General features: G+C 66.5%; 1 protein-coding gene across 2 annotated transcripts in view; it reads left to right on the forward strand.

Annotated features, from left to right (window-relative positions):
- PITPNM2 (phosphatidylinositol transfer protein membrane associated 2) overlaps positions 1–12,091 on the forward strand; it is a 124,420-nt gene extending 112,329 nt beyond the window's left edge. Inside the window, exons 12-26 of one of the 2 annotated variants that reach the window (XM_069497430.1) lie at positions 345–534; positions 666–785; positions 1,483–1,697; positions 2,180–2,358; positions 3,343–3,513; positions 4,039–4,188; positions 5,234–5,398; positions 6,849–6,997; positions 7,348–7,464; positions 7,731–7,847; positions 7,926–8,074; positions 8,155–8,304; positions 8,749–8,932; positions 9,048–9,176; positions 9,264–12,091. In XM_069497430.1, coding sequence (XP_069353531.1) covers positions 345–534; positions 666–785; positions 1,483–1,697; positions 2,180–2,358; positions 3,343–3,513; positions 4,039–4,188; positions 5,234–5,398; positions 6,849–6,997; positions 7,348–7,464; positions 7,731–7,847; positions 7,926–8,074; positions 8,155–8,304; positions 8,749–8,932; positions 9,048–9,176; positions 9,264–9,587 — 2,509 coding nt within the window. In that variant the 3' untranslated portion in view covers positions 9,588–12,091. The remainder of the gene's footprint in view (positions 1–344; positions 535–665; positions 786–1,482; positions 1,698–2,179; positions 2,359–3,342; positions 3,514–4,038; positions 4,189–5,233; positions 5,399–6,848; positions 6,998–7,347; positions 7,465–7,730; positions 7,848–7,925; positions 8,075–8,154; positions 8,305–8,748; positions 8,933–9,047; positions 9,177–9,263) is intronic. The other variant, XM_069497431.1, reaches the window with a different exon arrangement.
- The last annotated feature ends 498 nt before the right edge of the window (positions 12,092–12,589 follow it).

Genomic DNA, 12,589 nt, shown 5'->3' on the forward strand with positions numbered 1-12,589 from the left:
CTCAGGTGGTTCACCCCAGTGTCGGTACCGCCATGCGTCCCGGGGTCCAGACCTGCCACCCAGGCCCCTCTTCCTGAAGGCGGCAAAACACGCAGACAGGCTGGGCTTAGAGCCAAGGAAGGGCGGGGGCCCCGGGCACAGCCTCAGTTTCCAAACCTGTAACGTGGGGACACTGACCTGCCTCTGAGACACAGGGTCTTACTCACCTGCCCTGTTCCCCAAGCCTGGCCTGCCAGTGTCCCCACGGGTGTTTGCTGAGCCAGCGGCTGAGACGTTGGGTGGGGAGAGGTGCCCTGTGGGCCGAGCTGAGGCCACTGCCCTCTCCCGACCCCCTGCCCCCTCAGCCTCAGCCCCTACAGTCACGACGAAGGCTGTCTGTCCAGCAGTCAGGACCACATCCCCCTGGCCGCACTGCCCCTGCTGGCCACCTCCTCACCCCAGTACCAGGAGGCGATTGCCATGGTGATTCAGCGGGCCAACCTCGCCTATGGGGACTTCATCAAGTCCCAGGAGGGTGTGACCTTCAACGGGCAGGTGAGTCCTGGGCTGGGGTAGAGGGAAGACCCCCAGGGCGGGCAGGTCCGAGGCAGAGGGTGGCGGCTTCCCCAGCCTGCAGCCCAGGAGCAGGGTGGCCGCTCAGGCCTCTGGGCCCCTCCTGCACCCAGGTCTGCCTGATTGGGGACTGCGTCGGGGGCATCCTGGCGTTTGATGCCTTGTGCTACAGCAGCCAGCCCGTGTCGGAGAGTCAGAGCAGCAGCCGCCGGGGCAGCGTGGTCAGCGTGCAGGTACCGAGCAGGGCCCAAACGTGCATCGAGGCCGGCGGCCTCCTGCGTGTCCCACAGTGGCACTGCCCTGCCCCCAGCAGAGTGCCGGCAGAGCCCTCCTGCGTCCAGCCGGCTCGGACTCCGCCCGGCTGAGCTCCAGCGGGGGCCCAGCTGCAGGGCCTGAGGCGTGGAGGGGTCGAGGGCTTGTGGGGGAGCTGAGGAAGCCCAGAGAGTTCTGGCCGAGGAGTCAGGGAGCTGTAGGAGCTTTTCTCAGAATCCTGCTCCCCTCACACCCCCAGGGAAAGATGGGAGGGCAGAGGTTGCCAGCACAGGTGCCCAGAGGTGGCAGGGCAGGTGCGTGGGGCAGGTGAACAGTCCCAGCATGGCCCAGCCTAGGAGTGCGTGTGGCTTCACCGGCCACACACCAGGGTCTGCCCCGTGGGTGGCAGGGTCTGGTCGGGGAGGTGGGACAGGTGGACCCTCTCTGCTCCCCAGAGAGGGAAGACCCCAGGACCCTCTGCTGCAGAGTGGCAGAAGCCTGTGGGGCACGGCCCAGGTCCAGGGTGGCCAGTGGGTCGGGGCACAGGGCTCCCCTCTGGCTTGGGCAAGAGCTGGCTGGGCAGTGCCGGCCAGGAGGGAGGAGGCCGCTTTCCCGAGCCCTGAAGAAGGGGCCAGGCCAGCAGCCACCCGGCAGTGAGCCTCTATGGGGCCGTTCCAGGACACTGACCTGCTGTCCCCGGGTGGTGGCGGTGGCGGCGCTGGCAGTGGCGGCGGCTCCAGCCTGGAGAACAGCCGGCACCTGAGCCGCAGCAACATCGACATCCCCCGCGGCAGCAGCACCGAGGACCCCAAAAGGCAGCTGCCCCGCAAGAGGAGCGACTCGTCCACCTACGAGCTGGACACCATCCAGCAGCACCAGGCCTTCCTGTCCAGGTGGGGCGGGGACAGACCCAGAGGCCCGTTGCCGGGTGAGAAAAGAGGCTCCAAGAGGGAGGGAAGGTGCCATGGTCCGCGTGAGGGTCTGCTTGGGAGGTGTCCCTGTCCAGGTCCTGGGGTCCCTGATTGGGCCCAAGGGAAAGTGGCTGATTGGGTGCCCTTGTCCTGTACACACCAGCCGCCATCTTGAGCCAGAGGGACAGCGTGTCCTGAAGGAGGGGAGGGGTCTGGCAGAGTCAGGGGCAGAACCGACTAGGGCAGCATGGTCCCAGTCAGGGCTGTCCCGAAGGCAGTTGTCCCCCAGGGAAGTTGGGACCAGCAGGCACTGGGCAGCTGCACCCACAGGCCAGCACAGGGTCACGTCCCATTTGGCCTCTTGATCCAGAGGGGCCATAAGACGCAGCCCATCCCCCATGAGGCTGAGGGAAGGCCAGCCCTGAGAGGGGCCGTGGTGTGACCTCACGCGTCCCCCGCCTCAGCCTCCACGCCAGCGTGCTGAGGACCGAGCCCAGCACGTACCGCTCGAGCAGCTCCACCATGCTGGACGGCACGGGGGCCCTGGGCAGGTTTGACTTCGAGATCACCGACCTCTTCCTCTTCGGGTGCCCTCTGGGACTGGTCCTGGCCTTGAGGAAGACCATCATCCCAGCCCTGGATGGTGAGAGCCCTGCAGGGCTGGGACCGGGGGTACATGAGCTGGGCAGGAGGTCTCAGTGGACGCCCGTCATGAGCCTGTGGCCACATCCCGGGCACATTCCTTTCTTGCCCTCCCCACCAAGGACCCACTGCTGACCTTTGCTCCCGCCCCAGCAGCTCAGTCGCTGTCCCGCCCCTGACACCTGCTGTTTCATTTCATCTCCAAGAAGCCCATAGGAGCCAAGGGCCCTTCCACAGACAGGGATGCTGAGGTGCAGGGAGAGAAGGCCCCACCACGGGGTCAGATGGGGACAGACCCAGTGTTCCAGGTCCAACGTCCTCCCATAGGGGGGAGATGTGACACCAGGCACCCAGCCCCAAGCCCCCGGGTGCAGCAGCCTCCCAGCCCTGGAAGGCCCCTCCACGCATCTCGGTGGGGAGCAGGGAGGCTGCAGACTGAGGACCCCACCAGAGCAGCAGCCCCTGCCCTGCACCCCCCCCCGGATCAGCCACTGCAGCTCCCGGGAGCCACACAGCCCTCCCAGTGTGCAGGGCCCATGTTACCTCGCCACGACGGAGGGAGAAACCGAGGCTGAGAGTGGTTTAGACACTGCCAGGTGCTAGGTGCAAAACACAGAGCCCCACACGCAGCATCCCTCGCCCCCTCCCTTCCACAAGGGACATGTACCTGTAGTTCCAGCTGCTTGGGATGCTGAGGCGGGAGGATCACTTAAGCCCAGGAGTTTGAGGTTGCTGTGAGCTATGATAATGCCACTGCACTCTAGCCCAGGTGACGGTATGTGACAGAGTGAGACCCTGCTCCCCCCCCAAAAAAAAAAAACAACTTAAAAATAGATAAAGTGACAGTGACCCAGACAGGTCGCAAATTGATAGACATTTGTCTTCTCCCTAACTCATGGCAAGACAACCCGGGCCGAGCTCCGCACCCCACTCCTTAGGGCAGAGCCAGCGCCAGGCTCTGCAGCCGACACCCCCTTTCCCCCAGTTTTCCAGCTGCGGCCGGCCTGCCAGCAGGTCTACAACCTCTTCCACCCCGCGGACCCGTCCGCCTCCCGCCTGGAGCCGCTGCTGGAGCGGCGCTTCCACGCCCTGCCGCCCTTCAGCATCCCCCGCTACCAGCGCTACCCGCTGGGGGACGGCTGCTCCGCGCTGCTGGGTAAGGGGCCTGCTCCCCGGGGCGGGGGAGGTGGGGGCCCTGCAGGGCGGCTCTTCTGAGGGGCAGCGGCCACCTGCACGGAGCACCTCTCGGAAGTGGACAGCGGGCGTAGGTGCAGGTGCGCCAGTGCTTCCTGGTCCCTGAGAGGCACAGATGGCCGTTTCCGCATCTGAGGGCCCAGGTCAGGGCCTCAGCCCAGGGTGCCTGATGGGGAGCAGACACCCCTCCCCACTGCCTGAGCCTCCATCCCAGCGGAGACAGAGCTAAGGACCCAGGAGGGGCCGTAGCTGAGTCGGGGACACTATCGGCGGGGCCCCATGCTGTCGGGCAGCCGCTCAGAGATGGGGGTGCAGGGGAAGAGGGAGTGGGGGACACAGGGCGGGCGCGGCCCCTCCCCCACCCCGGCGTGTGTCCCGGCATCTTGTCCGTCCTAGTCCTTGAGGAGCCCCGAGTGTGTCGAGCGTGTCTAGACGGCCCACTCGAGTGTCTGTTCTTGTCCTCTGTTCTCTCCCCGTCTGCCTCCAGTCGAGACCGTGCAGAGAAACCCCGAGCTGGTCCTGGAGGGTGGCCCCCCGGGCCCTCTCCCCCACGGGGACGGCTTCCTGGAAACCAGTATCCCCGTTCCCGCGCCCACCTGGCAAGACGGGCCCCGCCCCAGCCCGGGCTGTGCTGAGTGTGTGTAACCCCCCCGCTCGTGGTGACGTCCGCTTGGCTGGCTGACCCCACCCTGGTCCTCAGGCCCCCCCAACCCCAGCCCCAGCGACTCAGAGTTCATGGGACCTGGGTAGCAGGAAGGCCCCGGGGAGTGGCCTTGGCGCCCTCTCCCTGCACGCTGGGTCAGAGGCAGAGGGACCCGCACAAAGCTGGGCACAGCTGCTCAAAGACAGGCGGGGGCTGTCCCAGGGCCACACAGCATGTCAGTGACCGTCCAAGGGCTCTGTCCTTCCTCCCTGAGGCTGGAGGGAGCAGACAGGAGACAGAGCGAGGCCTCGAGCCGGGGGAGCCCTCACCTAGGAGAAGCCGCCAGTCCCGGCGAGGGGTGGCTCTCTGGGGCCCACCCCCCACCCCCAGGTTGTGCAGGCACCTCCCCACCCTGTCCAGATGCGGCTTCTCTGGCCGAGCCCTGTCCTCCCCGCTGTCCTTCCTCATCCCCGGCTCAGGTGAGCTGGGCGTGAGCCCGTGGCACCTGCCCTCGTCCCCAGATGCCCACCCGGCCTGGCTGTGGCCCGTGTCTGAGGGACGCTCAGGGACTCCCCTCCTTCTGGGCCTCTGCACATGTAGAGCATCCCCAGAAGCCACCCAAGACCCCTGTTGTTGGCACCTCTCAAGCCCAGGGTTCAGCCGCCACCGCTGCCGTGGGGGTGGGGCAGGCCGGGCTGGGCCGCGCCCCAGAGGCCCCGGCACTGGTGGGACTGCCAGGGACTAGCTGAGCAGTGTGGGGCGAGAGGGTACCCGGGGGTGGGGGGATGAGCCCGGCTGCCTGGCCTCCCTACCCTGTGTCTGTGTCCATCCGTCTGTCCAGCCTTGCCCTTCCTCTTCCTCCCTGCCTCAGCGCTGGGCCTCAGCCCTCTCTCGGCCCCAGCCCTGGCCCCAAGCAGCAGGCCCTCGGCAGGGCCACCGCCCGGCCCCCAGCTAGGCGCACGCGGGGCCCCGGCACGCTGGCTCCACCGCTGCTCGGGGTCCTCGCTTACCTGGGTCTCCCCTCCCCGTCCACCTGCAGCGGACGCGCTCCAGACCCACAACACGGTCTTCCAAGAGCACGCGGCCCCCTCCTCACCAGGAGCAGCCCCCACCAGCCGCGGCTTCCGCCGAGCCAGCGAGATCAGCATCGCCAGCCAGGCGTCGGGCATGGCCGAGAGCTACACGGCCTCCAGCATTGCCCAGAGTGAGTGCACCGGTGCCACCCACGCCCTCCTCACCCAGCTGGGGCCATCAGGCCCCCCACTTCTGGACGGGTGGCAGGTCTAGAGGCATCTTGAGTTGCCGGGGTGGGGATACGGCTGGCCCCTGCAGTCCCAGGCCAGCCCTGCTGCAGGGAGCGTTCTGGTCCGTGCAGTGGAGAGGCGTGGCCTGGCCTCCCTCGACGCTTGGCTCCTGCCCACCACTCGGTCCCCTGGATGCTGTCCTGGCATGGCCGTGCAGGGGCCGAGGCTGTGCAGGTGTTTCTGGAGGTGGCATCTTGGCTGAGGGGCTCCCCTCCGTAGCCCCAGACCTGGCTCTCTGTCCAGTGGCCTTCCCGGCTCGTGCTGGATGGGGCAGCACACTGGTCCCTGGAGTGGCTGGGCTGTCCCTGTTGTTCTTGCTCCTCAGAGGCCCCTGTGTCACTTAGCCACGTCCCCAACAACAGGTGCCTGTTCCGGCTCACACTGCCCTAGCCCTGCCCCACCCCCCACCCCCCACCCCCCACCCCCCACCAGGCAGGTGAGCCCCGGCCTGGATGTTAGAGAAGGTACCCGCCCTGCACCTGCTCACAGTGTCTCCCCTTGCTCGGGGTCACTCACTGTTACTGGACACCTGTCACCCTCCCACCGCCAGGCCCTGTCACCTGGACCCCCACTGACACCTAATGGGGAGCTAGGAGGACTCAGGCATGCAAGGAGGAGGCAGGAACAGGTGGCATTGGCTGGGGGGCCGGGAGGATCCCGTGCAGTTGGAATGACGCCATATGACGACCAAGACAGCTCTGCAGTGTCCCCTGTCACGCAGGCCGCGGGCAGAACTCAGGGGAGCCTGCACCATAAAACAGGCACCATGCACCGGGCCCCTCCAGCATTCAGCGCCCGGGAGGTGCCCCTCGCCCAGCCCTGCAGGCAGAGCCTAGACACACACCCGGGACTGTCCCACTGTGCGGCCTGGGCATCCCCACCCGCCTGCTACGCCCCGGGGAGCGTGGGCGGCCCAGGTGCTGAGGAGGGCAGCAGGTCTTGCCCAGGGGCTCAGGCACCGGAACCCCACCTCTGTGGCGCCTTTCACAGCCCTGCCGCCCAGGCAGCAGACAAGTGGGACGGTGGCACCCGGAGAGGGCAATGCCAGGGTCCAGGGCAGAGGTCATCAGAGCCAGCGGCAGGATGGGGAGGGCCAGTCCTGTCTCCAGCTACCAACCCCACTCCGGCAGAGCCACCTTAGCAGTGCCAAATGCCGGCTATGCGGGGGCTGTCCCGGCATCTGCCCACGCCCCGGGTTCCCACTCGGCCTGGGCAGAAGAGACTCACTCTGGCTGCAGCTGGAGGGAGGGGCTAGGTTGGGCTGAGCCAGGGGAGAGGGGCCAGGTGACCCTCTGGGGTCCCTGCCTGGGGCTGCACGGCCCCAGCCCAGTCACGGCCCCCTCCTGGCAGTTGCGGCAAAGTGGTGGGGCCAGAAGCGGATCGACTACGCCCTGTACTGCCCCGACGCCCTCACGGCCTTCCCAACGGTGGCCTTGCCCCACCTCTTCCACGCCAGCTACTGGGAGTCCACAGACGTGGTCTCCTTCCTGCTGAGACAGGTACTCGGGCCCACAGGGAGAGCCCTGGGTCCCGCCACCCATGACTCGGCCCCGTTTCATAGATGAGGGGCACAGTGGGGACCCTCCCTCTGCTCCCGTCAGACCACAGAGCAAACAGGGCGGAGGAGCCTTTGTGCTGGAGCACGTTTAGCCTTTTAGGGATGCTGGGACGGAGGGAACACACCTGCACGTTCGAGGGGCACATGGGAATTTGGGGGGACTAGGCAGACTGGCGGGGTTGAGTAGCATCCGCCCAGCCCTCCCGGGTTCTTCTTGCCGGCTCCTAGGGCGGCTCCCGAGCAGGAGGCCCCAGGCTGGCGCCTGCCCCATGGCCTGCCCTGTGCCCGCAGGTCATGAGGCACGACAACTCCAGCATCTTGGAGCTGGACGGGAAGGAGGTGTCGGTGTTCACCCCCTCAAAGCCCAGGGAGAAATGGCAGCGCAGGAGGACCCACGTGAAGCTGCGGGTGAGGGTCCCCCCGGTGCCCACGCCCCACGGCTGCCGCCCTGTTTAACCCTCACGAGAAGCCCCAAATCATGGCCGGGGATGCCAAGTTGCAGGGACGCCCCGTCTCGGTCCGTGCAGCCTGAGGTCGGAGCTGTGACGCACAGCGAGGCCTCCCGAGTCCCCCAGGGCCACGTAGTCCAAGGGGCTGACCTGGACTCGCACGTGGGCCCCCTGGCTCAGAGCCCGGGCGCACCCCCAGCCCAGCCTCGCTCCTCCCCTCCCCAGAACGTCACCGCCAACCACCGGATCAACGACGCTGTCGCCAATGAGGACGGCCCCCAGGTTCTGACGGCCCGGTTCATGTACGGGCCCCTGGACATGGTCACCCTGACGGGGGAAAAGGTGAGAACACGGGGACTCGGGTGTGGGGCGTGGGAGGCCGGGGTGCAGCCAGCTCCTGACCGGCCTGCGGGCTCCCAGGTGGACGTGCACATCATGATGCAGCCGCCCTCGGGCGAGTGGCTCTACCTGGACACGCTGGTGACCAACAGCAGTGGGCGCGTCTCCTACACCATCCCCGAGACGCACCGCCTGGGCGTGGGGGTGTACCCCATCAAGATGGTAGTCAGGTAGGCACCCCCGCGGGCGGGCGGGCCGGGAGCGAGGGGCTCCGGCTGGTTCTGATGACGCCCCCGGCCCCACCCGCCAGGGGAGACCACACGTTTGCCGACAGCTACATCACGGTGCTGCCCAGGGGCACGGAGTTTGTGGTCTTCAGCATCGACGGCTCCTTTGCCGCCAGCGTGTCCATCATGGGCAGTGACCCCAAGGTGCGGGCCGGGGCCGTGGACGTGGTGCGGTGAGTGGCCCCGCAGGGCGGGATGGGGCTGCAGCAGGGTGGGTGGGCCCAGGGGCTCCTGCAGGCCAGGGCGGGGGACTGGGCCTTGGGGACCTCGGTTCGGAACCCAGCACCCCCACTCATAGGCTGTGTCGCCCCTGGCGAGCGATTTGACCTCACCCAGGAAGCGAGGCTGACAGGACCGGCCGTACCCTGGAGGAGGTGTCTGTGGCGATGGTGGGACTGACTCACGGCCTGCAAAGCTCCCGGGACCCGCCCGCCGGCGTGGGCACCCGGGAGGGCTTCTGCTGCCACCGTCACTGTTGTCATCATCGGGTCACTGTTTGAGCCCACTCAGAGATGCACCTTCCAGCGGCCCCAGTGGGCAACGGCTGGGCAGGAGACAGGGAGGCCTGGGCAGAGGACGGGATGGCCGTGACACCCAGGCCTGCCCTCTGTCCCCAGGCACTGGCAGGACCTGGGCTACCTCATCATCTACGTGACGGGCCGGCCCGACATGCAGAAGCAGCGGGTGGTGGCGTGGCTGGCCCAGCACAACTTCCCCCACGGCGTGGTGTCCTTCTGTGACGGCCTGGTGCACGACCCGCTGCGGCACAAGGCCAACTTCCTGAAGCTGCTTATCTCCGAGGTGGGTCCTGGGGCGGGGAGACGGGCAGGGGGCAGGGCGGGGGCAGGGCGGGGGCAGGGCGGGGGCAGGGCCGGGGCAGAAGGGCGGTGCCCGTGACCCCCGTTCTCGCCCACAGCTGCACCTGCGCGTGCACGCGGCCTACGGCTCCACCAAGGACGTGGCGGTCTACAGCTCCATCAGCCTGTCCCCCATGCAGATCTACATCGTGGGCCGGCCCACCAAGAAGCTGCAGCAGCAGTGCCAGGTGAGTGGGCGCGTCGTGGGGTTGGGCACCGGTGGGCGGCTCCGGACCCCCGGCCCCTGACAGCCGCTGCCCCTCGCCACCCCGCAGTTCATCACGGACGGCTACGCGGCCCACCTGGCCCAGCTGAAGTACAATCACCGAGCACGGCCAGCCCGCAACACGGCTACCCGCATGGCCCTGCGCAAGGGCAGCTTCGGCCTGCCAGGCCAGGGCGACTTCCTGCGCTCCCGGAACCACCTGCTCCGCACCATCTCGGCCCAGCCCAGCGGGCCCAGCCACCGGCACGAGCGGACGCAGACCCAGGCGGACGGCGAGCAGCGCGGGCAGCGCAGCATGAGCATGGCGGCCGGCTGCTGGGGCCGCGCCATGACTGGCCGCCTGGAGTCGGGGGCAGCCACGGGCCCCAAGTAGGGCACCGTGAGTCCTGCACTGGGGTCTCCATGGTGCTAGGCCAGGGTGGCCAGCCCAGCCACGAGGCCTGGCCTGGGCACACGCAGGCGCTGGGGACAAGCACAGACGTGGGCCTGGGAGCTTGTCCCAGGGCCCCTCGAGGACACAGGCTGTGCCACACTGTCCTCCCAGCCCTGCCTCATGTGCTAGGGTCTGAGAGGTCCAGCTTGTCGTGGAAGCTGCGGGACCACCAGCCCCAGGATGACAGAGGGGCCAGGACCTCCGCCAGAGACTGGCCTGGCTCTCCCGGACTTCGTGGCCTGCGTGGATCTCCCAGCATCCTGGTGCCGGGTGTGGGCCAGGGCCCAGCCTGCGACCTCCCTGCCACCGGCTCACCTCACCCCAGTCCCTCCCATCTGGTAGCAGCTCCATCAGGGGCCAGCCTGCTTCTTGTTAACTCGAGCGACTCAACTGTTCAACCTCACTGGTTTTGCACTGATTTTTGAGAGCGGTGACCCATGACCCTCTTCTCTGGCTACAGACCCGTTGACATGCATGAAAATTCAGTATTTGCTGACCCAGGACCTAGGACCACACCAAGGCTCCAGTGCAGCAAATCCTTGTGCAAGCAGGAAACAAAGGCCATCATCTTACCTTCTGCAGCCCGGACCCCCGCCCTCTCTCCGCTTGCCCCACCCGGAGCCCAGGCTGGCCTCAGGCCTGGTCCCATTTCCGGCCCTGGGCACAGCCCAGGCGCAAGGCCGAGAAGCCCGGCAGCCCCTTCCACACCTTGCCATCAGCGGAGGCCCCGGCAGTGGCCGCCGCCCGCCCACGTTTCTACGCCTTTCTACTTCTCGATCTGATTTCTATGAGGTTTTTTTAAATGAGCAATCCTTGGCTGCTTCCTTTTCTTAACTCTCAGTACCAAGCGCAGCCCTTCCACACTGGAAGCACCCAGCACTGTGACGGAGTCCGGCCTGGCTCCGGGCCGCGGGCTCCTGCCTCACCCAGCCCGTCAGTCCCACTGAATTTCTACTCTGGGGTGGGTGGGGCACACTTAGGTTTTTTTAATGCCAATTCCGTTTCGAAGCCGAATCTAAGAAGCCACAACTTGCTTCGTCAGCTTGAGGGCAGGTGGCCCCGATTCGTCTCACCCGAGCAAGGACCTTGCCGTCCTGCACGCCGGTCCCAGCATCAGCCCTCCCCCCGGTCCCCAGCGCGGCCTCAGCTGTGGCGCCCAGCTGCCGGCTCCGGCGGCCCTGGCTGCTCCCCACCCTCCCCGAGGTGGGAGAGCCTGCCCGGCCTTGCCAGCCGTCCAGCGACCAGGCCTGTCCCCGAGAAGCTGCGACCAACCTGGATCCGGCCTCAGGGCTGCGTGGATGGGGCTGGGAGGTGCACAGATCCATGTCCCCTTTTCCCTGTGTGTAGATATGTACAGCCAAAGGGTCGTGTGAATGTTCTGCAAAAGTGGGTCTATACAGAGTGAAAGCTATTTATTTTGTGCAGAGAGGGATGGAAGCTTCAGGGTTTATTCATATTTAAGATGTAGCTTTTTGTTGTGGTTTCGGGCGTTATGTATAAAGCAACGATTATTTTACGGACCAAGTTTTCACGTAACTGTTGCAGTGGAAGTGCAATATCTGACCCCTCTGCTCCCCAGCGGGAAGTGCTTGGCCTGACAATCACAGCCCCGGCCAGGGGCCCCCGTGGCCGGTGCTTCTCCTCTCCCGGCCCTGCCTCACCCTGTCCTGCCTCTGCCTCGGTGACCAGCCATCTGGAGAAGCACCTGGAAGAGGCTCGGGCCCTCCTGCAATAAGGGTGGGGAGGCCCCGTGGGCAGTGGGCTCGGCCTCTCCCCAGGGGCAGCTCCCCGCGGCCCCACGCTCCTGCCCGCCTGCCCAGCCGCCAGCCATGCCAAGGACAACAGCAATAGTCCCCTGGGCCTCTCCCAGCGGCCCTTAGCCATAGATGGCGAGACGGGCAGCCCACCCTCCCCACGCGAGTCTCTCTTCCATAGCCAGGTCTGCTTTCTGCCCCCTTAAGATTCCTTTTGGCACATTCTCCTCTCGAGAAAGTACCAGTTTCTCAGAAACTAAGAGAGGGAGGGCAACGTCCTTTAAAAATACCAAAAATGTTTACAGTGTCGGGTGCTGAGCCGCAGGGCTCAGGCCTGACCAGTCATAACCAAAGGGTGAGGCAGGCCTTGCCGACTGCCACCCCCACCTGGGCCTGTTAGAATAGAAGCCTTAGTCCCACGCCCCTGTGCCCCCTGTCCCCCCTGGACTGAGCCTCCACCCACCCCCAGTCCCGCCACCTGCCTTCTCTGTGATGTCTACGAGGGATTCAGCAGAGCCCCCGCCCCTTCCTGGCTCGGTCTCCACATGGCCCCTCCCATCTGTCCATGTGCCGTCTGTCTCTCTGGGCCACGTGTGAGCGGTGTCCGCGGTGTCCTGAGTCCCCACCCACCTTGCCGTCTCTGCATCCCTGGGCCTGAGTGTGCTCTGTATACGGCGTCACTGTCTGTTATTCCAATTAAAGAAGCAGGAAGGCTTCCTTCTGGGTCTCTTTACTGCACGGGCAACCACGGGGTGGGGTAGCGGGTAGGGGCAAGGGATGGGGGCATGGCCTGTCCCACCGCCAAAGCTGTGGTGCGGAGAGGCCACCCTTCCCAATCCCCGATGCCAGCTGCTCAGTGACAGCAACAGACCTGAGAGGGGCTGACTCTGGGCCCGGCCTGCTCCCGGCCCCTCCAGCAGGAACTCAGTGCGTCCTCGCAGCAGCCCCGTGCGGCGGGGGCTGCCAGCCCCTCTGCTTCCCAGAGGACACAGCCCCGAGCTGGAGCCAGGCCTCCCACCCAGGCCACCTGGCCCCAGCGCCTGGGTTCTCACCGGTTGTGATCTGTGGAATACACACGGCAAGGGAGCCATTGCTCTCCAAGCCCAAGCGAATCTAATTTAAGAGCCAGGACGCCAGGCTGGGACTCCGCTGGGCATGGAGCTCAGGCCCTGGTACAGGTGAGCTGCC

This window comes from Eulemur rufifrons, chromosome 21 (genome assembly GCF_041146395.1).
Source record: "Eulemur rufifrons isolate Redbay chromosome 21, OSU_ERuf_1, whole genome shotgun sequence".
Taxonomy (NCBI): domain Eukaryota; kingdom Metazoa; phylum Chordata; class Mammalia; order Primates; family Lemuridae; genus Eulemur; species Eulemur rufifrons.